Source organism: Artemia franciscana, chromosome 1 (genome assembly GCF_032884065.1).
Source record: "Artemia franciscana chromosome 1, ASM3288406v1, whole genome shotgun sequence".
NCBI lineage: Eukaryota > Metazoa > Arthropoda > Branchiopoda > Anostraca > Artemiidae > Artemia > Artemia franciscana.
The window spans coordinates 43,698,128-43,724,348 of NC_088863.1; the positions used below are offsets into that span (position 1 = coordinate 43,698,128).

General features: G+C 32.1%; 1 protein-coding gene across 2 annotated transcripts in view; it reads left to right on the forward strand.

Moving 5' to 3' along the window:
* The window catches only part of LOC136030071 (protein artichoke-like), a 101,439-nt gene that overhangs the window by 19,302 nt on the left and 55,916 nt on the right, over window positions 1–26,221 (forward strand). For both annotated transcript variants that reach the window (XM_065708710.1, XM_065708720.1), the window contains exon 3: window positions 917–1,439. In XM_065708710.1, the coding sequence (XP_065564782.1) occupies window positions 917–1,439 (523 nt within the window). The remainder of the gene's footprint in view (window positions 1–916; window positions 1,440–26,221) is intronic.

Genomic DNA, 26,221 nt, shown 5'->3' on the forward strand with positions numbered 1-26,221 from the left:
ACTAGAACTTTAATGCCATTGGTTAGCTTGCGTTTTTTTCTTTTGGGCTCTAGCATTTTAGTATAAGAAGAACGTCTTCTTACACACTTTGCTTCATCCCCCCACACCCTCTAAAAAAAAACTTAAACTAAGACTGAGTCAAATATTGTTGTAACTTTTCCTCTTAAATTTTCGTTTTTAAATCCTAAAAAAGGAAAGGAATTTTTTTTTTGCAAGCAGCACGATATTAAATTGTACATTAACTTAACTAAAATTTGCAGTAATAAACCTTTCACCTGACGAGCCAACTGTGCAATTTAGAATGTGAAATTTCATTAGAAAAAGTGATGAATTTGCCCAAAAGCATTTTCAGGCGGACAAGACTGACAAGTATTTTGTTTTAAAAAAAGGGGAGGGGGTAAAAGGACTTTCAAAAAGGTTGTTGTTTTCCTTGAACAGTTTCCCGAATATTGTAAAAACAAAATTGGGTTATGAGCAGCTTTAGTCTGTTAAAGAGAGGAAGGGAGAGGAAGGGAGAGGGGAAAAAAATCTATTCAACTGCCCCCTCCCTTGTGTTCCCATTTTACTGAAAAAAAAGCTTGCCTCACCATATATTGGATAAAAATAGTTCGGAATTTTTCGAATTAGGCTTTCTAAATCAACAATTAAGAATACTATATGTAATAAATACAATCCTTCAACAGCAAAACATGTCTCAAGATATTATTGACCTTCCATATTTGTAAAAGGGCACCGACCTCACTTTTTAAGTATTATTTTATTATTTACCCTAAATTAAGATATTTCTAAGTGAGATAGAAAATACTTCCAAAGTAGCAAACCTGAAAACAAAAATATAATTAAAAATACCTTTTCAACTTAGGAATGAATTATAATCGTAATTATAACGCATTAAATGTTGCTATGTCTTTTTCAGAGTGTGGCTCGTGGGGCCTTTGTTCGACTAGTGTCTCTAAGGTTATTGACTATTCATCACAACAAACTGGAATCAATATTTCAAATCCCAATATCTTTATTAGAACTTGACGTCCGTCACAACAATATAAAGAAATTGCCACCGAACAGAGTCTGGCCTACCATGAACGCTTTACTTTCCCTAAATTTGGATGATAACAGTTTGGGTGATGTTCTAGAAGGAGGTTCTTTCAGCAACTTGATTGCCCTGCAAAAACTAAGCTTACGCCGCAATAAAATCACAAAACTTCCAAGAGATGCCCTAGGTGGAATTTCGTCACTGCAGTATGTTTTTCTAGACGGAAATGAAATATCAGAGCTGGAAAGAGCTGCTTTTGGAAATCTGCCCGTTATGTTTCAAATAACTTTGAGCAATAATTCAATTTCAACAATCGAAGTCAAAGCATTTGAAGGTCTTTTACAGCTGCTCACTCTCAACCTGTCATCAAACGGTATTACTTATTTGAAACCGGGAGTCTTTCAAGGTAAAATTTTTATTTGTTATGCATTAAAAGGAAAATCTCTAAGCCTTTCCCCTTTAAAAGAAAAAATAATGTAACGAATAATACAAAATCAGTATTTAAGGCTTTAGGGTGGACTTGGTTCAGACCCCTTCCATCCACACTTAATAAAGAAACCATATGGGTTTAATTGGTGACAGGCTGTAATCCCATCCCATATATTGATTAAATAGAAAAAAACAAGTCTTTTTTTAAATGAAACTAAGGAGCAACATTAAAACTTAAAACGAACAGAAATTACTCCGTATATGACAGGGGCTTTTCCTCCTCAACGCCCGCTCTTTACACTAAAGTTTGACTCTTTCTCTTAACTTTTCTTTTTAAAACATTAAGAAACTTTAGTGTAAAGAGCGGGGCGTTGAGGAGGAAAAGCCCCTGTCATATACGGAGTAATTTCTGTTCGTTTTAAGTTTTAATGTTGCTCCTTACATTCATTTAAAAAAAGACTTGTTTTTTTCTATTTAATTACTGGACGTTTTTGAATTAATGTATGTTTTGATCTTGGCTCTCCGCACATAAGTAATTAAAAACAAATTTGCATATTAATTAATTCCAAATATCGGAAGACTTTGAGAAAAAAGGAGTGAAGGAGGAGGCCAAGCTCCCCTCCGATTTTTCGATTACTTAATAAGGCAAGTAGAACTTTTAATTTTTTCAAACGTTTTCATTGGAAAAAAATATACGTAACTTACGAATTAACTTACTTGACGAACTTCTATATTCGTATGTTTTTTATTGCGTATATGAGGGGGCTCAACCCTCGTTGATACCTCGCTCTTTACACTAAAGCCTAAATATCCCATTTAAGTTTTAGTGACTTTGAGCTTTAAGCTTTAGAACTTAAATAACACTCTGAATCACAAAGTCCGTAGATTAAATAGTTGAAATTACTAAAAATACTTTAGCGTAAAGAGTGAGGTATAACGAGGAGGTAAACCCCTAATATGCGTAATAGTTTTTGTTCGTTTTAAGTTTTAATCCTTCTCCTTACTTTCTCTTCCCCCATGAAAAGTTCCTCCATGAAAATATCCTCCCACGTAACCCCCCCCTCAATACTCCTCCCTAAACCAATAAAATCCCCCTGAAAACGTCTGTATTCTTCCCAGTAACCATTACTATATGTAAACAAAGGTCAAAGTTTGTAACTTGCAACCCCTCCCACGAGGACTGCGGGGGAGTAAGTCGTCCCTAAAGACATAGTTATTAGGTTTTTCGACTATGGTGAATAAAATGGCTATCTCAGAATTTTGATCCGGTGACTTTTGGGGGAAAATGAGTGTGAGAGGGGGCCTAGGTGCCTAATTTTTTTGGTCACATAAAAAGGGCACTAGAACTTTCCATGTCCGTTAGAATGAGCCCTCTCGCGACATTATAGGACCACTCAGTTGATACGATCACCCTTGGAAAAAAAAACAACAAAAAAACACGCATCCGTGATTTGTCTTCTGGCAAACAATGCGAAATTCCACATTTTTGTAGATAGGAGCTTGAAACTTCTACAATAAGGTTCTCTTATACGCTGAATCTGATGATGTGATTTTTGTTAAGATTGTCCGACTTTTAGGGGGTGTTTCCCCCTATTTTCTAAAATGAGGCAAATTTTCTCAGGCTCGTAACTTTCGATAGGTATAATTGATCTTGATGAAACTTATCTATTTAAAATCAGCATTAAAATGCGATTCTTTTGATGTAACTATTGGTATCAAAATTCCATTTTTTTTAGTTTTGGTTACTATTGAGCCGGGTCGCATAACGAACTGTAGTTCGTTACCACGAACTGTTTGAAAACCTTATTATCACGGTGGCGATTGTGGTTCCCAAGTCTCATTGGATTAATACGCAAACATCGCTAGTTTGGAACAATGTAACATGCGCACTGTCAATGAGCGTGCAGATGAATGGTGGGTATAAGAAAATTGGACCAGAAATGCCAAACTCAAACCACAAACATCGTGAAATCCTGCTTTTTTCAAACCTTTTCATGGTAACGAACTGTAGTAAGGAGCGACCCGGCTCAATAGTAACCAAAACACTAAAAAACGGAATTTTGATACCAATAGCTACATCAAAAGAATCGAATTTTAATGCTGATGTTAAATATACAAGTTTCATCAAGTTTACTTTTACCCATCAAAAGTTACGAGCCTGAGAAAATTTGCCTTATTTTAGAAAATAGGGGGAAACAACCCCTAAAAGTCATAGAATCCTAACAAAAACCACACCATCAGATTCACCGTATCAGAGAACCCTATTGTAAAAGTTTCAAACTCCTATCTACAGAAATGTGGAATTTTTCATTTTTCGCCAGAAGACAGATCACGAATGCGTGTTTATTTGTTTGTTCGTTTTCTTTTTTTCCCAGGGGTGATCGTATCGACCAAGCGCTCCTTGAATATTGCGAGAAGGCTCATTCTAACGGAAATGAAAAGTTCTAGTGCCCTTTTTAAGTGACAAAAAAATTGATGGGCACATAGGCCCCCTCCCATGCTAATTATTTTCCCTAAGTCACCGAATCAAAATTCTACGATAGCCATTTTATTCAGCACACTCGAAACACCTTATAACTATGTCTTTGGGGTCAATATACTCCCCCACAGTCCCCGTGGGAGGGGCTAAAAGTTACAAACTTTGACCAGTGCTTACATATAGTAATGTTTATTAGGAAGTGTACAGACGTTTTCAGGGGGATTGTTTGGTTGGGGGACGGGTTGAAAAGAGGGGGAATGTTGGAGGAGCTTACCATCAAGGAATTTGTCATGGGAGAGGAAAATTTCCATAAAGGGGGTGCAAGGTTTTCAAGCATTATTAAAAAAAACAATGAAAAAATAAATATGAAAAAGTTTTTTCAACTGAAAATAAGGAGCAGCATTAAAACCTTAAACGAGCAGAAATTTTTATGCATATGAGGGGTTCACCTCCTCTTAATACCTCGCTCTTTGCGCTAAAGTATTTTTAGTAATTTCAACTATTTATTCTGCCGCCTTTGTGATTCAGGGGTCAATCTTAAGGAATTGGGACAAAATTAAAGCTTTAGTGTAAAGAGCGAGTTACTGACGTGGGGGTGAACCCCCTCATATACATAATAAAAACATGCGAATACAGAAGTTCGTTACGTAAGCTAATTTGTAAGTTACGCATATCTTTTACTAATAAAAACGTTCGTAAAAAATTAAAAGTTCTAGTTGCCTTTTTAAGTAACCAAAAAATTGGAGGGCAACTAGGCCTCCTCCCTCGCTCCTTTTTTCTCAAAATCATTCGATCAGAACTATGAGAAAGCCTTTTAGCCAATAAAATAAATATTCAAATTTCGTTTATTATTCATCTGCGGGGAGCCAAAATCAAAATATGCATTAATTCAAAAACGATCAGAAATTAAATACAAAAAACAAGGTTTTTTTTTAACTGAAAGTAAGGAGCGACATTAAAACTTAAAACGAACAGAAATTACTTCGTCTATGAAAGGGGCTGCTCCCTCATTAACGCCCAGCTCTTTACGCTAAAGTTTTTTACTGTTTTAAAAAGTAGAGTTGAGAGAAAGAGTCATACTTTAGCGTAAAGAGCTGGGATATAATGAGGGAGCAGCCCCTTTCATATACGAAGTAATATCTGTTCGTTTTAAGTTTTAATGTCGCTCCTTACTTTCAGTTAAAAAAAAACTTGTTTTTTTTATTTAATTGTAAATAAATTCACTTTTTCCCTGCTTCTCTCTTTAATTGTTTTTCATGAATATACTGAAATTGACTATAGGAGGTGCCAATCGCGTCTTATTAGGCTCTTAATAAGCAATCATATCGTGAGCTGAACATAAAATATGTAGTGCTTTACTGAAGAGGTTGAATTGTTTGTAAATGCTATTAATGTCTTTAGTGATAAGTTCATTCAAGGTATTTCCAGGTAATTACATTTGCAGGTTAATTTTACAGATCTAAACAGAAATCATGCAGAAAAAAGAAGACATATACCATGTGACTCCCCATTTTATGCTTTTCCCTAATGTAATAACCATCATCGTTGTAACTGGTAGAAGTCACCCCCCCCCCAAATACAACGCCTGGCCAGGTACAGCGTTGACTGAAGTATTTGCTTATTTTGTCGATTAGTGCTATTATCTTTATGCTTATTTCTCATGAACAATATCCATGTTCTTATGTTCAAAATTAAAAATAGAACTGCATTCAAAACAAGAGCTAAGAGCTCATATGGCACTTGTGACGAGGCGAGAAGAGCTAAGAGCCAAGAGATCATTTGGTATGAGCTCTAACCAAATTCTATGAATCAATAGATTGATTTAAAAAGGAAAATAAGAGGCTTAATGCCGGTCAGGATTTAAAATAAGAGCTCTGAGTCAAGATGTCCTTCTAAATATCAAAATTCATTAAGATCCGATCACCCACTCTTAAGTTATAAATACCTAATTTTTTCTAATTTTTCCTCTCCCTTTAGCCCCCCAGATGGTCGAATCTGGGAAAACGACTTTATCAAGTCAATTTGTGCAGCTCCCTGATATGCCTACCAATTTTCATCATCCTAGCATGTCCAGAAGCACCAAACTCGCCAAATCACTGAACCCCTCCCCCCAACTCCCCCAAAGAGAGCAAATCCAGTACGATTCTGTCAATCACGTATCAAGGACATTTGTTTATTCTATCCACCAAGCTTCATCCCGATTCCTCCACTCCAAGTGTTTTTCCAAGATTTCCCCCTCCAACTCCCCCAAATGTCACAAGATCTGGTCAGGATTTGAAATAAGAGCTCTGAGCCACGATATCCTTCTAAATATCAAATTTCATTGAGATCCGATCACTCGTTCGTAAGTTAAAAATACCTCTTTTTTCTAATTTTTCAGAAATAACCCCCCCCCCCGACAACTACTCCAAAGAGAGCGGATCCGTTCCGTTTATGTCAATCATGTATCTAGGACTTGAGTTTATTTTTCCCACCAAGTTTCATCCCGATCCCTCCACTCTAAGTGTTTTCCAAGTTTTAGGTTTCCCCCTCCCAATTCCCCCCCAATGTCACCAGATCCGGTCAAGCTTTAAAATAAGAGCTCTAAGACACGATATCCTTCTAAACATCAAATTTCATTGAGATCCGATCATCCGTTCGTAAGTTAAAAATACCTCATTTTTCTTAATTTTTCAGAATTACCCCCCCCCTCCCCCCAACTACCTCAAAGAGAGCGGATCCGTTCCGATTATGTCAATCATGTATCTGGGACTTGTGCTTATTTTTCCCATAAAGTTTCATCCCGATCCCTCCACTCTAAGTGTTTTCCAAGATTTTAGGTTTCCCCCCTCCAACTCCCCTCAGTGTCATCAGATCCGGTCGGGATTTAAAATAAGAGCTCTGAGATACAATATCATTCCAATCATCAACTTTCATTAAGATCCCATCACCCGCTCGTAAGTTAAAAATACTTCATATTTTCTATTTTTTACGAATTAACCGGCCCCCCACTCCCCCCAGATGGTCAACTTTGAAAAAAGACTATTTATAATTTAAGCTGGTCTTGTCCCTGATACGGCTGCCAAATTTCATCGTCCTAGCTTACCTGGAAGTGCCTAAAGTAGCAAAACCGGGACCGACAGACCGACAGACCGACAGAATTTGCGATTGCTATATGTCACTTGGTTAATACCAAGTGCTCAATAAAAAATCGTAAAATCAGTAATGTTTTGTATTTCATCTAAGCCTATATCTGGCCCTATTATGGGGACACTACATTTGGGAAGAGTATTAAATGGGAATCAAATTGTCTAATTTTTCTGTCTGATTTCTATTCTATACCACACATTTAGCAAATGTAGTTTGTTCCTTCATCAGAACTAACCATTATGCGTATAGCAAAAAAAAATAAATCCCTACTTCATTACATGCATAATTCTTTTTTATTGATTTTCGAAGTTGCCTCTTGTTTAACTTCCGCCCAGTCCTCCATTTTATGTACAGGACTTCGCTAATTTTGTGAATTTTCATAATATTTACATTTATTTTCATCAAAAGCTAGCTCGGAGTTCAGAATAAAGCAAATTTAAAAACAAAATAAAAAGGTCCATTATTATCAATGTTTTAAACGTAGCCTAAGGTTACATCTTGATTTTCTTAATAATGTTGTTTGGCCCCATTAGAAGGGGGAAGGTTTAAATGTAATTAGAATCGTATTGGTATACGGCATATTCCTTCTTATGTCTGATTTTTGTCCTGTAATGTAAGAACCCCATTCTAGAATAAAGTTGAGTAATATGTCACACGCAGTCAGAAGATGAAATATCTTTAAGAAACCTACAAGAGTCGAGTATCTACAAGAGTGGATGGGCTGCAATTTTTTTTGTCAATGAGATGGGAGGTTTATGACTTAATTGAAGGACTTCAGCAATAGCAGCAAAATACTTCCTTGCATTCATGTATTTTTTCAAGTTAGCTTCCAGTTTCTCTCCATCCACACCTTCAAGTTTTGTACGAAATTTAATGACTTTGTTGGCTTTTATTTATTCTTCTTTTTGATTTTTTCTTAAACTTCTCATTAGCAGTTGGTCCAAAATTTGAAATACACACAATTTGAAAAAAAAAAAAACAACAAAATCAGTAAAATTTCTTTGTAGCTTAGAGTTATATCTGGCCCCATTAAGGGTGACTGGGATGCAATTTGTGAATGAATTTACCTTTTGAGACATAAATAACACCTCCTAAGCATCCTAACCTGTTAAATACAGCAATTCAATCTAGATATTTCATCTTCTGCTTACGAATGCATATACTAATTCAGAGCGTAATCTCACACAAATGGCTGAATTTAGAGCCAAAATTAGTAACTCTATGAAAAGCCAAGCTTATATTCTATCTGAAAACTGTGCACCATTTCAAAATATAAGAAACTATTAAGAGAAGAGTAAAGAAAGCTATGTTTATTTGCCTTACACTGTAAATGCCTGCTCATTCTAAGCTTAATAAGACATAATGGCCTAACTTATCGACAAAGCTGGTATATCTATGCTTAATGAAAAAAGAAATTCCGAAAAAGTAGCTATTCAAACAGAAAAAAAGGCCATATTCAACTTAAGGGCAGCAGAAATAAAATCCTGTAATAATTCAAACTCAAAACGATGAGAAATTACTATCAAGGGATAAATAATCCAAAGCGAACAGAAATTAAAATATCAAACATGAATAACATCATATCAAACATAAGGATAACAAATAACAATATAGATGGATAAATAAATCTCAAAACAAGTAAATATTAACTTTAATATTCATCTTAAAATTAAAACGAACAAAATTCCTATAGACAGCAGTTTGGCTACTGGCCCCTCCCCCTAACTATAAAATCCCAATGCATAATTTCCGCTTTATCGAAAAAAAAAATTATATTAGGCATTGTGCATTAAATTTTCAAACAATCGACGAGCAAAACAAATTTTGAATCTCCCCATATATACGACGCATTTTCAATTAATATCTTAAATAGGTATCCTTTTCTCAGACAACACTGCCTTTCTGTGGCGAACACATTAACGTTGTACCTGTACAACGTTTATTTGTCTAGATAAAATGTCTAGACTTTTTTCCTGTTTTCACTGTTTAAATAAATGGACTTATCCCCATTTGAACGCATTGCGTCGAAAATACATCGTATATATGGGGAAATGAGGCCAGTCAAGTATACAACTATAAGTTCAACATTTCTTTGGCAATTAGAAGACAGAGAAGACTTCATACGAAATTCATTTTACATTTAGACAAGATTAAAGAAGAAAACTTACATCTTAAGACTTAGAATGAACCCTGTTTATTGAACTCTCAGACTAAATCTAGTGAATGAACCGTAAGCTAAATTAGTTTGTTCTGTATAAATATGTTGGTTTTCATTTTCACACTTTGATATTTCTACTGATGACGATCGCTGTATATGTGATCGAAATATTTAGACATGTGTACCTGTTTTCACTGTCTAAATAAACGGACTCATCCCCATTTGAACGCTTATTTGTTCGTCATAGAAAGGCAATGCGGCATGGGAAAAGGATACCTAGTTTAAGGTATTACTTCCAAAACATCAACGAAACATTAAAAAATAAATTGCTATAATAATAAAAATGACTTGAAAGAACTAATGAAAATAAACTGAATATTTAATATATAATAATAATAATTTCTGGAAATTTTTAGCGATTCAGGATGTTATTCAACGGTAAATGTACATTACTTAGCGGTAAGCGGTAAATGTATATATATTTCAAACTGTGGCCAACATTTCTTTGTAGCCCCCTCCCGAGTGTTTACCCCTCGGAAAATACCACCTCCCCAAGCAGAAAGTACTCCCCGGTGTTTACCTCCGCGGAAAATACCTCCGGAAAATACCCTTCTCCCCTTAAGGAAAATCCCCTCCCACGGAAAAAAACGAAAAATACCTCCACTCCCCTCTCCTAATGAAAATACTCTCCCCGTAAAATATTCCCCTGGTAAATAGCCCCCACAAAAAATACTCCTCCGTGGAAAATAAAGCTTTCCAAATTCGAAAATTTTATTTGAGTTTTGTTGTTTTATTTTCCGTAGGGGGAAGGAATTTTGGTACTTGTGTATTAAAGGCAACTCACTCAAGTTTACGGTTGTAATACTCGAGAACAAACCAGTTTCTTTGTTAGTTTCTTTTAGCTGAGCGTAAAACAAGACAAAGACAAGTGACAGAATAGATGGGAAATGCGTAATTTGGGCTATATATCTTCACATAAGTGAGGGGGTGGTAAAATATGTGGACAGTTTGAAGTCAGAAAAAAATTCTTAAAGGAGCTGTCCCTTCCACAAGACCTTGCTCAATCCGCTATAGTTTCGACTTTTTGTCCTAATTCTTTAATAACGATTCCCTAAACACATTAGTCGTTTAATTAAAATAATAAGCTTTGTTTTGAAATTCTATTAGAAAAAACTTACTTAAGAATTTAAAGCGTAGGCTACTGTTTAAAATAGTATGCTTTAAATTTTGATAACATCGACGAAAAAAAAATCACTATAATAATAAACATGAGTTGGAAGAACTAATGAAATATTCTGAATATTTAATATATAATGGCATTAATTCCAGAATTTTTTTTAATTCCTGGAAGTTTGTTGTATGTTTAATGTTATAAAATATAAAATTTTATTTTTTTTTACGATATTTTGTTCCCAGTGTAGTGCAAATGACGCAGTAGACTTTACAGCTTTTACCACTGGGAAGGGGAGAGGGTACAGTAGCCAACGCCTGTTATTAGCAGTTCGTGTTCGTTTCAAGTTTGATTTGAATCGTTGATTTGATTTTTATTCGCTTTAAGATATGTTTATTCATCTGCATCACAATTTGTTATCTTTGTATTTGTTATGGTCATTTATTACAGTTTTTATTGATTTTAGGTTTCAGTTATTCGTGATAGTAATTTCTGGTTGTTTTGGTTTTGAATTACTATGGAATTTTAGTTATGGCTCTTTAATTTTTAATTGTCATTAATATGGCTCTTTAATTTTACTTGTTCAACTTCCTTTCTAGATAGTTCTTTTTAAATTAATTATTATTAATAATTATTAAAATATTAATAATTATCGAGCCAAACTATTTTTCATCGAAAATTTTGACGAAACATTGAAATTTTGCCCAAAATTTTAGTTACAACCCAACATTTTAATTCTTAAGTAGAAAAATTGAAAAAGCGGGGCGCTACCAATTAATTTACAATTACTAGTAAATACAATTTAACAAAGAAAATTCAGGGATTTATGGGGCTGATAGCCAACATCACATTTTGGTTAGCCTGGCCATTAAAAAAAAAATAATAAACAAGTATTTTCAACTGAAAGCAAGGAGTAGCATTAAAATTTACAAAGAATTGAAATTTTTCCATATATAAGATGGGCTACCGCCTCCTCAACTACTTGCCTTGTTCGTTAATGTTTTACTTTTTTGTCGAATTCTTTAATTACAACTAATGACACTTCAAAGGCCGTTGAATTGGAATAAAAAGGTTTTTTAATGCGCTAAAAAGCTTTAACGTAAAGAGCGAGCGGTCAAGGAAGGGACAGCCCCCCTCATACACGAAATAGTTTTTGTTCATTTTAAATTTTAATGTCTTTACTTTCAGTTGAAAAAACTTGTTTTTTATTCAACTTATTGCAACAAAAGGTATCTTAAAGAAGAATATTATTACCCACGCTTTCTTTTAAGAAGGTAATTCAGATTAGAAAGCGAGAATTGAATTAACAAAAGTGGGAGATTCCCACATCGTGGCCATTTATTTACTTTGGAATAATTTATTAGAAGATTACTGTTAAGATCTGAATGAAACGAGGAGAGAAGTAACAAAGAGTCAGAGAACTTAAATAGCGGAAGAACAATCCACAAAGGAAAGAACTACTTCGTTCATTAATACTACTACAAACAAGCAGTTGCATGAGGGATAATTCTTCTTTATAAAGACAAGGTACAAACTATTCAGCCTAACTCAGACCAGGAATCTGTTGGACCAGGTTCTGCCAAAGTGATCTGTCCTATATCTGCGGACGTTGATTTGAAGCCAAGGCTTGTTCTACATGTAGTCATATTTCCAAACCCGCCTAGTGGTTCGGGTTACCCCATAGTGCTATATTAACCTAATGTAGCAGCCCTTCATCAACAAAAAAACCGTCATGAAAAAAGCCTCTTCACAGAATAGCGAAGGTCTGGTCACGTCATAATTAACAAGTGCATACACAACAAGAGTGTATATCAAACAGTTCGTAACAATGAACTGTAAGTAAATGACAATTAAAATAGTAACTGATATAGTAATAGTAAATACTAATAGTAACTGAAACTCGAATGAGGGAGTTTGATATCAAAGAATCAGCTTTTTATTGAGATTGTAAATACATAATATTCATTAAGTTCTTAGTTGCTTACCCAAACCCTAACACGTAAGTGATCATAATGAAAATTACACCATCAAATTCAAAATATCAGAGCAAAATTCTGTAGATGTCCCATATTTACACAAGTATGACATTCTGCATTTTCCGACAAGGATGAACACTGTTACTTATTTATTTGCTGTTAATTTTTTTCCCAAAGAGTAAATCGTGTCAAACGAACCGTCTTAAAATTTCGTGAAAGACTCATTAAAGAAAAGAAAAAAAAAATGGAGGCCTACTGAGGGAATGAAAACGACTGTGAAAGCAGAACTATTGTGTTTTCGGGCCCTTTCGCGGGTTGAGACGATAATTTTGGCCTAAAAGGTACCAGGAAGTCACCAGTGTGAAATTCAAAGATAGCCAGTCGATTTAAAATTATCGATAAACCATATAGACAGCTTTTGAATTACAGAGGCTATATCAAATGCTGCGTGGTGCTGCATTCACTCCTGGAGTTACACATAGTTTAGGCTAATTAAACGGTTAACATGGACATATACAAGACATTCATATATATTAATGGATATGCGCACCTGAACAAAAGGCAGAGAAGTAGTGGTGGAATCATGAGGACCACCAGGAAAATTCTGGGCGGGGGGGGGACTATTGCTATCAGGAGCTTTAATACCAAACTTGATTTTGTCTTATGTCTCTTACCGAGCACTGTTTGGTTTAAAGAATGACGTCAACCTCCTTGATCTGCTTCAGTCCATGGTGTGTGCATGTGCTTCATCAAGATTGATGCTTACAAGTGGCAGAAAATTGAACAGGTTGTTGGACTAGCTCTTTTTCTTTCGGCCGTGAGTTTGTTTCTAACAAGCCGTGGAACGGTGAAAGTCATAAATGGTCAGTGCAGATAGATATGACTGCATTCTAAGCAGGTTTCCAAAATAACGCAAGTTTTATTCGGCAATTGGAATTAAAAACCGTTTTTGAGTGGTGAGTTACCATCAAAAACCTTGGATCATTTTTAATATCTTTACTGAAAAACATCTATGGACTGGAAAATTGAGGCTGACGATTGCAACGTCTCAGCTCCTTGAAGAATTTCAGGGCCGACAAGGGCACTGACAATCCGTAGTTTTGTAGTACGACTGGTGTTTGGTTTTCACCCAAGGTAACGGTTCAGCCTGCCCGCACCAAAATAGGCCTTTAGGTATTCTCGCATGAAGGTCAGAGAGAAGCGAGCCATCGGAAAATTATGAAGCCTGAATAGGTGAACTATGGAATAGCTCATATGCTAATAATGTTGTCCAAATTGACTGAAGAGTCACCAGAAGGAAAGGAGGGGTTAATGACCATAATGTTTTAGTTTATCTGAAGTCCAAATTTTGTTGCTTCAGCTTGTAGAATTCAGAGTGGTTCCAACAGTTGCTCTATGGAGTCCGAAAGAATGGCCAAGTGTCAGCATGCTCAACATCAGAGGTAACAAAATCCTTAATATTCAGCCCGAATCTGACAAGAAAAGTAGTATTTGCCACAATGTGGTCTATGATTACGTTGAAGAGTTCTCTGGCCACTAAACGTCCTTTCCCCACTCCTATGGTTACCTCAAAGAACGGGCTGTCTCGGCCGTGCGTGCGAACGCAGCTTTCCATCCCATAGCGTAGAGCCTTAAAAGTCTACAATATTTATCTGCAATGGCTCTACCACTCAAGGAAAGAGCTATCATCTGAAAGGAGTGTCTCATCTTTGGACAAAACAAGTCCCAAAGTGGAAATATCATTTTATCTGGGATCCAGGAGGTGCTTAAATAGATTGCACATATCATTCTTTTTTTTTGGATACTAGGTGGATTCGCTGTCAATCTTTCGACAAGTGCCCATATCCCCATAAAGCAGGGGCTCCAAACCGATTTTGCGCCATGACCCACCAAGGTATTCCTAAACTCCTGATGCCCCCACTCGTGATATTTTCATTTTGTTGTTCAAAATTGTACATGCATTCACTTGAAGGAAGCTTAATGCAAAGTCATTCGCATGAAAAATAGTTTTTTTCGAAATTAAGGCTCTAAAGTATAGTCAGCCAAAGGCTGCACGTCCGGCTCGTGACAGAAAAAATATTGCAATGTCCTACGCACCCCACTCACCCATGCTGGTAATCATGACCATAAACTCTTGCCTTCTGTCTTGGCTCTTTGAGTTGATGGGTTTCTCTGGTTAACTAAAATTTAATCGGGAAATACCTTTCGGGAAGTACCAGTTACGGTGCTTCGCTGGCCAGTATCTTAAAATATTTCCATGTGTCTTAACTCCTTTTAAATTTACCAAGAGCTTCAAAATTGTTGGATATCTCGATGTTATCTGGCTCCTTTGTTCCATCCATTAGAAACCATTGAAATGATGATCCAATAATGAATTTTTGGAATTTCAGACCCTCTTCCTTCCCAATAAATATTTGAGGGGTAGATTTTATCATTGAGCATTATCATTTTCAGAGTATGTTTATATGAATATTAAACTTGAATGTAAATAATGGGATTGAAAGAGGGTGTAGTAGCCTCCTTCACATTTAAGAGAGCCTTGGATCAAACACCTTATAGTAGCAAACTGGATGTAAAGAGCAAACCTTGTCAACAGAAACCGAAACTCTAAAAATTAATAATCATAATATATCCCACCAACGAAATATACTATTCCTGAGGATTCTAAATATGCAAGGTGTTCTAATTTAAAGTTACTCATCATTGACTACCACAGGAAAAATAGGTATAATTTGAGAAACAGGAAATAAACTATCCAAGAAGAGTGCTATGTTGATGGACACTATGGAATGAAAAGCAAAGATGCGTAAAGTCATTATCTACAAAATGTAAAAACTTTCATTTTATTTTGAAGAACCTGTGGATTGCAGCTTGAAAAAAGGAAGAAGTTTCTTCCCTGTTTGGCTTTATATTTTGCTGTTATGTTTTTTTAGATAAAACTTAACAGTGACTTGTTGATATTGATTTACATTTGTCGATTCTATTAGTTTTCATCAAAGGGTGTGCCGATACTTTCCTAGTTAACTTTGATACAAAAGCAAACTTGAGTAGTATAGTAAATAGGGTTTCTACCCCACCTACATCGCCCCATCAATTTACATCGTTTCCAATCCATTTTACATCATTTTAACATCAAATATTATAGATTTTGAGCATTTTCCAGCCCAAGATTCAACATAAAAACAGTTCCTTGCATATCAAATTTGGTCTCATTTTACACTTTTTCATAATTTAAACACGGGTTCTAGACCCCACCTTGATCACTGCGTCAATTTACCTCATATTTAATTGAGTTCACATCATTTTAAATAAAGATTTCTGACATTTTTACAGTATCCCATCCTGAGCCTTAACATCAAAACAGGTCTTGTGAAATAGGAGTTTAATTATATTCCATTTTTTCTGTACTACCGACAAAATGTAACCATTTGATCTCAGTTTTTTCTGTCAATAACCTTTAGAATCATACCTTTATCTAATTTTTGCATTTCTTTTCAAGTCCAGCTGCCTTTGAATCGAAACATTTAGGCACAAATATATCAACAATTTCATCTTTAAAATCCATAATGATAACGAGTTTCTTTCCATTTTTAGTTGTAACACATTTTTTTCCTATAATTTTGTCTTCCATTCCAATGTCTAAATCTTCTTTCCTAATAGTTCGATAATATTTATTTTTCAGTTTCATTTCGCATAAACGCTTCTCCATTTATTAGTTTCCAATTTATTAAACCAATTTCCAAATCGAAAGTAATTTATATATTAACATATAATTTACTATTAATGACCTCAATGAAAACGCAATAGATGTTATACGGACTAGTAGGTACTTGTCTAGTAAAAGTTTTATATCTGTATCAGCAGTCGATCCACTTCGATAAGTATTCGATTCATGTTTTGAGACATCAAAACAAAATAAAGGATATACTCTTTTAAAATTATTGTAACTTACAATTGCTCCAATATCAATATTTTTATATTTATATCCTAACTGTAAAAATCGTTGATAAGCGTTAGAACAATCTTCATTAGCATTACTTAAATCAAATTTCATATCTTCTTGTGGATATTTATATCTATTTACTTTCACTTCAATTCTATCAATGTTCATATGATTAAATACCATCCTGTTGTGCGTATAACTGTTATCGTTTTTAGATTTCAGTAATACGAAGACAATTTTATTTGTATTATAGCTCTCACTGACCATCCTTTACTGTAGTTCTGTATCCGTTTTATTATCAATTTTATAGGTATTACATACTTCCCATCTTAATTCAAATGAGCGGTCCTTTGCTAATCCAGCTTTTAATATTTCGCCTTCTTCGTTAATCCAGCTTCTAATTTAGTCACTATGGTTTAACTGGGATGTGATGCTGGTAACATCCATGATAAATACATTATACATACTTTAAATTCTTAGCTCCAGATATTATAATCATATTGGAAAATTCGTTTCTTTTTATTTTAATTTGATGTGTAACGCCTCTAAAAGCACGATTAGTATCTTGACAGAATCCAAATAATCGTGATAATGGTAAAAACATATTAACCACGTGACTTTCTTTGTTTTTTTCTATCTTTTAAATAAACCACTATTAAAAGCGTTGTTTCGTTTTATTGTAATGATTCCACCACCTACTGCAGCAGGTGTAAAAGTGCTTTCAAAATTATTTTCTGCTTTAAAGGAGTCAACGGGTTAGGTTTTATCATCATACCAAAAAATATTAGTAGCTGCGCCTCGACCATAATCAAGTGAAAATTCTAATAAATTTTTAACAGTAGTCGTTATACCTTCATGATCAATACTTTTAATACATTTCTCATTGATTATATATTCAGCATTTCTGAACAAGTTAAATTAATTGTTTGTTAAATTATAATTTGACTTTTGAGATACATTAACACTGTTTTCTCTAATTTTTGTATATTCATTTTTGGTTGTAGAATCATCAGTAATAAACTTCTCAAATATTTTCCAATAAGGATCAAAAACTTGATTCACTGCCATTTATATACGGAATCAAATATTAAATAAACTCTAAAAGACTTTCAAACTGGTGGATCTTCTATTGTCACTGAGGGTTTCAAAAAGAGCATCATCGATGATGTAATTTAAGTCTCTCCCCTAAAAGTATTGCAGCTATTAAGCCTTTCCTCTGTTCATCAAGATTTGTATTGAAATATCTCTGATTATTTAAAACTATATCTTTTAGAGATCTCAAATCATTTTTCTCTCTTTGATTATAATCTGTCCAATCTTTTCAATAATCAGTCGCTCCATTTTAAAATAATTCGAGTCGATGTTTTATCATAGTATTATACATGGAACGAGCCAGACACAGAGAGATCATGGTTATACACAAGAACAAGTAAAAGAAAAATGGAATAGTACAACTAATAAAAGCTGTCATATTTGTGAAAAAGAAATAGTAGATAACAATTTTTATTTAGATCACGATCAAATGACTGGTTATATACGTGGATTTACTCATGCAGACTCTAATAAAAACTTGCAATAATAAAAGAATTCCATATATATCCCTATTGTAATGCATAATATCTCAAAATACGACTCATTTGTTTCTTGAGAATTAGTACGTGATAACGGTATTTTGATTCAGTCTAGAGTTTTATCTCACTGTATAAAACAACAATTGTTAATGAAACCAAATACAAAATGCGTTTCATATATTCTCTCTGTTTTATGACTTCATCGCTAGATAGACTTTCTGAAAAATTAACTAAATATAAATTTACGGTAAATTGCCAAGTATAAATACTAAAGAATTAGGGATTTATCCCTATGATTATATGGATAGCTATAAAAGAATAAATTATACAAGTTTACCTTCAATAGACAAGTTTTATTCCAAGTTTAATTCTAAAGAAGAATAAATAAGAGCAAAATCTATTTTTAAATTATTCAAGTTTAAAACACTATTACATCACACTAAATTGTACCTAAATTGATGTTTTAATTTAATCTGATGTTGCTGAGAATTTTAGAAATGTATTTTTAAATAATTATCAACTCGGTCCACTGCACTTCCTCTCAGCACTAGGACTAAGATAAGAAGCTTTTCCCAAACACTCTAAAGCTGATATTGTATTATTTTCTGGCGAATATATGCATATCTTTATTGAAAAAGGAATTAAGAGTAAGTGTATCTCATTGTATGAAAAGATATACTAAAGCAAATAATAAATATATAAGAAACTGTAATAAAACACAACCATTAAATTATATGATGTTTTTAGATACTAATATTTTATACGGTTCGGCAGTGTCACAAAATTTACCTGTAAAAGATTTTAAATTTATTAATATACCCAACCATTTTAAATTAAATTACACCTCAGACTATTACCAACAATTAAAAGAGGTGAATAAGTCAATTAAATAAAATAAAATAAGTCAATTAAATTAATTGAACAATTAAAAGAGTTCAATAAGAAATGAATAAGGATAATGTAGGAGCGTTTTACGAAGTTGGTGTAGAATATCCAAGAGTTACACAACTTACATAAGGATTTACCACTTGCTTCTGAACATTTTCAATATAAATTAAGTACAACTTTAAATGATAAAATAAATTATGTTGGGTATTATAAAAATTTAGAATTATATTTGAAAAATGGCTTAGTATTGCAAAAAAGTACATAGGATACTTGCATCTATATATTTAACCTATTTAAAAGAACACATCAATCTTAATATTATATTACGATAAAAGGGAACGAATGATTTCGAGAAAGATTTTTTTTTAATGAATAATGCTTGTTTTGGGAAAACCATGGAAAATGTAAAAAAAAGAGCTAGTACTGAAGTACTTACTAGTGATGAATAAAGACAAAAAATAATTAAAAAATATAACTTTAGATCGGAAATAACCTTTAGCGAGAATTTCACGGTATCTATAATAGCCAAATAAACAATAAATCTAGAGAAACCCATTAATATTGTATTTGCTCTATTAAAGTTGTTTTGGGAAAACCATGGAAAATGTTAAAAAAAGAGCAAGTACTGAAGTAGTTACTAGTGATGAATAAAGACAAAAAATAATTAAAAAACATAACTTTAGATCGGAAATAACCTTTAGCGAGAATTTCTAGGTATCCATAATAGCCAAATATACAATAAATCTAGAGAAACCTATTAATATTATATTTGCTCTGTTAAAGCTATCTAAGCTACTGATGTATGAATTTAATTATGAATACATGAAAACAAAATATAGTGAAAACATTGTCCTATATTATATGGATACGGATAGCTTTATTTATGATATTCGAACTGAGATTTTTTATGAAGACATTAAGCTGATAGCTAAGAAAAATTCTATACTTTTCTATACAATATTTAAAAAAATTCTATACAAGTTTAAAAAAAGATGACCCTTATAACTTCCCTTCAGTCGATAAAAAAGGGATATGTATGATGAAAGATTAATTATCTGGAACAATATTGTCTCAGTTTTTAGGTTTAATTTCAAAAGTATATACTTACTAGCTGTTGGGGTGGCGCTTCGCGCCACCCCAACACCTAGTTGGTGGGGGCGCTTCGCGCCTCCACCAACTCGTTAATATTTTAACTTGTTAATATTTTAATGTTAATATTTAAGGTTTTAACTCGTTAATATTTTAAGTCGTTACGCGCCATAATAGTTACGCGCCATTGTAGTTGTGTCCCTATGTCCCACCTGTGAATATAGATATATATATATATATATATATATATATATATATATATATATATATATATATATATATATATATATATATATATATGGTTTTAACTACGTAAAACTTGCGAATATACAACATTCTTTGCTGTCCCATTGTCTTTGCATATAAATAGATTGTCAGGTTTACCGACTCTTGAACATGCAACATATAATGGTCCATGGGAAAACAATCTGTATTCAGATCTATACCTCATGATTCTAATGATTGCCCTTGAGCTTTGTTGATGGTGATTGCTAATCGACCATTCCCTGTCCCGGTGTCCCGGTCGTCATTTATATCCCCCTGTTTCCCCCGGTGTCCCCGTTGTAGTTGTGTCCCTGGGTCCCGGTCGTCATTTATATTCCCTGTGTCCCGGTCGTCATTTGTATCCCGGTGTCCCGGTCTGTATATACATTCGTTTTTTAGTTTTGTTTTTCTCCTTTATTTTTTTCCTTTTTTTTTCTTTTTTAGTTTATTTAGATTTTTAGATTTTTTAGTTTTTTTATTAGTTTTTAGTTTTTTTTTCTTTTTAGTTTTTTTGTAGTTTTTACCTTCTTTTTAGTTTTGTTAGTTTTTTTTTTTACTTATGTCCTGGTCGTCATTTATACTCCCTGTGTCCCGGTGCTTTGTTGATTGCTAATCGAACATTCCTTTTGTCCTGGTCGCTTTCTCTTTGAGTGTCGTCATTTATTTTTTTCTTTTTTAGTTCTTTTAGTTTTTACCTTTTTTAGTTTTTTTTAGTTTTTTAGATGAAAATTTTTTTTAGTTTTTTCCTTTTTTTCTTTTTAGTTTTTTATTGGTTTTTACCTTTATTTTAGCTTATTTTTCAGTTTTTTCCTTTTTTTAGTTTTTTTTTATTTTTTATTTTTTTTAGTTTTTTACCTTTTTTTCGTTTTTTTATTTTTTTTAGTTTTTTAGCTTTTTTACTTTTTTTATTAGTTTTTAGTTTTTTTTGTAGTTTTTGCTTTTTTTTAGTTTTTTCAGTTTTTTTTTAGTTTTTTATTGGTTTTTACCTTTATTTTAGCTTATTTTTCAGTTTTTTCCTTTTTTTTAGTTTTTTTTAGTTTTTAGTTTTTTTAGTTTTTTACCTTTTTTTAGTTTTTTTAGTTTTTTTAGTTTTTTAGCTTTTTTATTTTTTTTATTAGTTTTTAGTTTTTTTTGTAGTTTTTGCCTTTTTTTATTTTTTTTAGTTTTTTAGCTTTTTTATTAGTTTTTAGTTTTTTTTGTAGTTTTTGCCTTTTTTTAGTTTTTTTCTTTTTAGTTTTTTTGTAGTTTTTACCTTCTTTTTAGTTTTGTTAGTTTTTTTTTTTACTTATGTCCTGGTCGTCATTTATACTCCCTGTGTCCCGGTGCTTTGTTGATTGCTAATCGAACATTCCTTTTGTCCTGGTCGCTTTCTCTTTGAGTGTCGTCATTTATTTTTTTCTTTTTTAGTTCTTTTAGTTTTTACCTTTTTTAGTTTTTTTTAGTTTTTTAGATGAAAATTTTTTTTAGTTTTTTCCTTTTTTTCTTTTTAGTTTTTTATTGGTTTTTACCTTTATTTTAGCTTATTTTTCAGTTTTTTCCTTTTTTTTAGTTTTTTTTTATTTTTTATTTTTTTTTTAGTTTTTTACCTTTTTTTAGTTTTTTTAGTTTTTTTAGTTTTTTAGCTTTTTTACTTTTTTTATTAGTTTTTAGTTTTTTTTGTAGTTTTTGCCTTTTTTTAGTTTTTTCAGTTTTTTTTTTAGTTTTTTATTGGTTTTTACCTTTATTTTAGCTTATTTTTCAGTTTTTTCCTTTTTTTTAGTTTTTTTTAGTTTTTAGTTTTTTTAGTTTTTTACCTTTCTTTAGTTTTTTTAGTTTTTTAGCTTTTTTATTTTTTTTATTAGTTTTTAGTTTTTTTGTAGTTTTTGCCTTTTTTTAGTTTTTTTAGTTTTTTAGCTTTTTTATTAGTTTTTAGTTTTTTTTGTAGTTTTTGCCTTTTTTTAGTTTTTTTAGTTTTTTAGCTTTTTTATTTTTTTTATTAGTTTTTAGTTTTTTTTGTAGTTTTTGCCTTTTTTTAGTTTTTTCAGTTTTGACGTCACCTGATCCAGTTTTTTCAGGTGACGTCACCTGATCCACAGATCCACACACAGACAACTTATTTTTATATATATAGATTTAAAAGAAGGTGACGATGAAACCGAAGCAAATAAAAAATTGAAAGGTATCAAAACGAATTTCGTTAAAGATAATATAACATTACAGAAATATAAAGATGTATATTTGGGAGAAGTAGAAAGCTTATCAGATACTCAGTATACTTTAAGAGCAAACAAACATAGAATGTTCTTAGAAAAACAAAATAAAAAAGCTCTAGACCCTAATGACACTAAAAGAAAAGTTTTGAAAAATAAAGTAAACACGATACCCTGGGGATTTAATCCCTTGAAGCTTTAAGCTATTTAAAATATTATTAACCTAATTAAGGTATTATAGTTAAGCTATTTAGGTATTAAAGTTATGCTTCATAATTAAAAATAAGCTATAAGCTTCAAATCCTTAAGTTTCATAGTTGAATTTTACGTTACAAACATTTTTACCTAGTGAATAGATTAAAAAGCACCTATTAAAGTATACAAATGTGGAAAAAATAAAAGATCTTTTTTAAAAATGAACATTTGCTAGCACCTCAATGGCCGTTTCGAGCATTGTTTTCTGGGGGATGTGGTAAAACCAATTTACTCTTGAACTTGATTTATGGTTACTTATAATTTCAAAAAAATTATGTGTCTGCTAAAGATCTTGAAGAATATAAATTTGGATTTAATGATTAACATGAATATCTTAGAAGAAAAAAATGACATGGATCTTTTGGTTGGGAGTAATGATAAAAGTGATATCATTGATGTAGATTTCCTATATCCTAAGTGTCAAAATTTAGTTATCTTTGATGATTTTATATCAGAAAAAAAATCAGAAAAAAATTAAAGATTCATTCATGAGAGGTAGAAAACGAAATACATCAATAATCTATACTTCTCAGAGCTATTTTGATACACCTAAAATTATTTGATTAAACTGTAACTATTTTGGATTCTTCAAGTGTTGTAATCCAAAAGAAGTTGATAGAATCATACAAAACAATGTATTTGACTGGAAAAAAGAAAAATCTATAAATTAATTTAATGTGACAACAAAGAATCAAAAGATTTTTACAAATTGATTGGAAAACTAATGATGGATCTCTCAACTACAGAAATAACTTGGATATTCGCTTTATGAGATTTGCGTATACTAAATGAATAAGTTTGGAAGTTTAGGATGAAAATATCGGAAGTAGACAAGTAACGAAAGCAGATTATTGGATGATGATGGTAATCCTGATTTACAATTGAAACGATACTAATCTAGGTGACCCAATACGAGAGAGAGATGCTATGCATTTATAAAATGTGAAAGTTATTTTAAACGATTTCAAGGGTGAATTTGTTAACCAACAAGTTCTTATAAATCAGTATTTAAGTTAAGATATAGATTAACTAAAATTTATCAATCACCTGAGTATTGACTAGAGTTGATGACAAAGGACTATCAGTAAAAAATACCTTAAAAGTAATTAAAGAAGATATTAATGCAGAATACAGAAAAATTAAAAATGTTGCAAACTCCAAAAATGGTGTAGATGCAGTCAACTTAATAGGTATACTCGAAGCGCTCTATGCAGTTGTCTGAACGTTTAGACAATTCCAAGAAATGTTGTAATAAATTTACAGGAACAATATTCCAATGAAGCATATCAACAGAGAGTAAAAGGAAGATTGAAGTAACAATCAATCCTATAAAGTTTCTTGGAAAAAGTATTATGAAAATCTTTAAGTTGGAATTTTTTCTATAAGAATAATTGTCTAATAAATGGAAGAGTATATTACTTATTTATTGAAATTTCAAAACAAAAATTAAAACGTGTTTCGATGCAGAACCAAAATTTAAAGTGCGAGTAACGCATACAAAAGTTAATGAACGAGAACTTGTTAAACTATCATTTCGTAAAAGACAGGTGACTAAGATTAAAAAATATAAAAATTAAAATAAAAGATGCGATATCGATCTATCTTACAAACAGCTACTTCAAAATCATCCAAGATTACCGTTCCTATCTCTTCTTGATAAATTTGAAATCAATAAAAAAGCTGACTTTATTGAATACACATTTCATTTATGCACTTTATTTATTTATTTATTTATTTTCTTTATTTCCCTCAAAAAATGAGGAGTACGCTACAATATAATATAAAGAAAAAACAACTGATAACACTTATCAGTGTTTTCCTTTTGAAAAAAGGAAAAATAAACAGATGTATTAAGAAAAAAGAACATTTCCGAATTCGAATAGAACATGGTATTGTTGGTAAAGAACCTGTTAAATTATTGCTTAAAAGAAAAAAAATGAAAAAATTAAGCAAGGAAAAATAAAGAATAGAGATGCTTATATAATTATACCATATCATCAACTAATTCAAAATAGTGACTTATTTCCATTTTTAATACGTTTATCAGCTTCAATAGGCAAAGCTGCTCTAACAAATGATGCAGCTGCATTAGGTGCGTATGCTGGAAAGAAAACCGCTGATAAAATTACTCATTCTTCAAACGGTAAAAATGAAGGTTTAACATTACTGGGGACTCTGCCGAAAGGTCGAAGTTTAAAATCACCAGGTACACACAAAATTGTTGTATCTGGATCGGAATGGGTTGTTGAAGCTCCCAAAAACGTTGAAAATCCAAAAAAATACAATCAGAAGTGGTTAAAGTACCTAAACAGCGTGGAAGACCCTGAAAAGTTGCTAAAGCTGAGATTTGACAATTCAAAGAATGCTCACTTCAAAAAAAACGGGGAACGCCAGAAAGTATCGAAAATCACATGATACTGTTGATAAATATTGATATATTGAATAAATTAGGCCACATTCTTTATTTTTGAGGTGTTTTTTCTCAAGATAACTTACTAAGTAAAATAAAGAAAATATTATAGTGTAATCAATTATGACTGTATGGAATCTACTTGGACGCATTGGACAAGTTATCTGAATGATCCCAAGTACCAATTTGTAGAATTTTATGATTCTCTTTGAATCCAACCTGGAAATGAAATCATCAACTACTTAAAGACTTCAATTAAGTAAATCGCCTATCATTCTACTCAAGTCAAAATTTAAATGATATGAATTGTGGTCATTTTTGTGTTGATTATATAAAAAGAAGATTTGAGGGAATGGATCCACATAATTATATTTAAAGTTTACTTTATAATAAATGGAAGAAGAACTAGAAAAGAGATTATTTGTTTATCGTAGAAGTTTCAATATTATGGAAATTTTAGCAATGCCTTATTACTATTCAAATTTAAATTTAATTCCTCAGGTTTATCTGCTTTTGCTTTGTTACCCCTTGCTTCTTCATGTCTTGGGGCAGTTCTGATTGAAATACTTGAAAAGTATCTAAGTATAGCAGAAAGAAAGGCTGACTATAAAACTGCTTTTTCATTCTATTTTTTGAATTTCTGTCTATGCATAAATCAGGTGAATTGATTAATGAAGAAATAGTTAAACGAGAAAATAAATTACGCGAAACATTACAGTTTTTTCTTCGCAAAAAATATATGAAATAAATGAAATTAAATGGTTATAAATATTACGTGAAGCCTGTAAAGTTTAAGATATAGATAAAAACTTTCTTACTTTCTGAACTATATTCTCCAAAACTTTAAAAATACAAACCATCTTTTTCCTAAGACTAAAAACGTGTCATATTACTCATATGCCATCTAACTAAATAACGTATCATTACCTAAAGGTTCTTTTTTAACAGCAGAAAATTCTTTTCAAATGAGTACTTGTCAAACCAGCTTCTGAATCCAAACACGCGTTAGAAACCTGAACGCAATAGGGTCTGACTTGTTGAAGCTCCATTATAGAATTGGGTTATTATTTTATTATTAATTTATGGATTAGTTTTACTGATAAAAACCCAAAGGGTAGGTAATGAAAATAGTATAACCAATTTATCATTAATAGAATAAAAAATTAAAAACAGATTTATTATAAGGTATGGTAAAAAAAATGGATAACAGCCCCAAGGCTGTTTTTTTTCGTGCTGG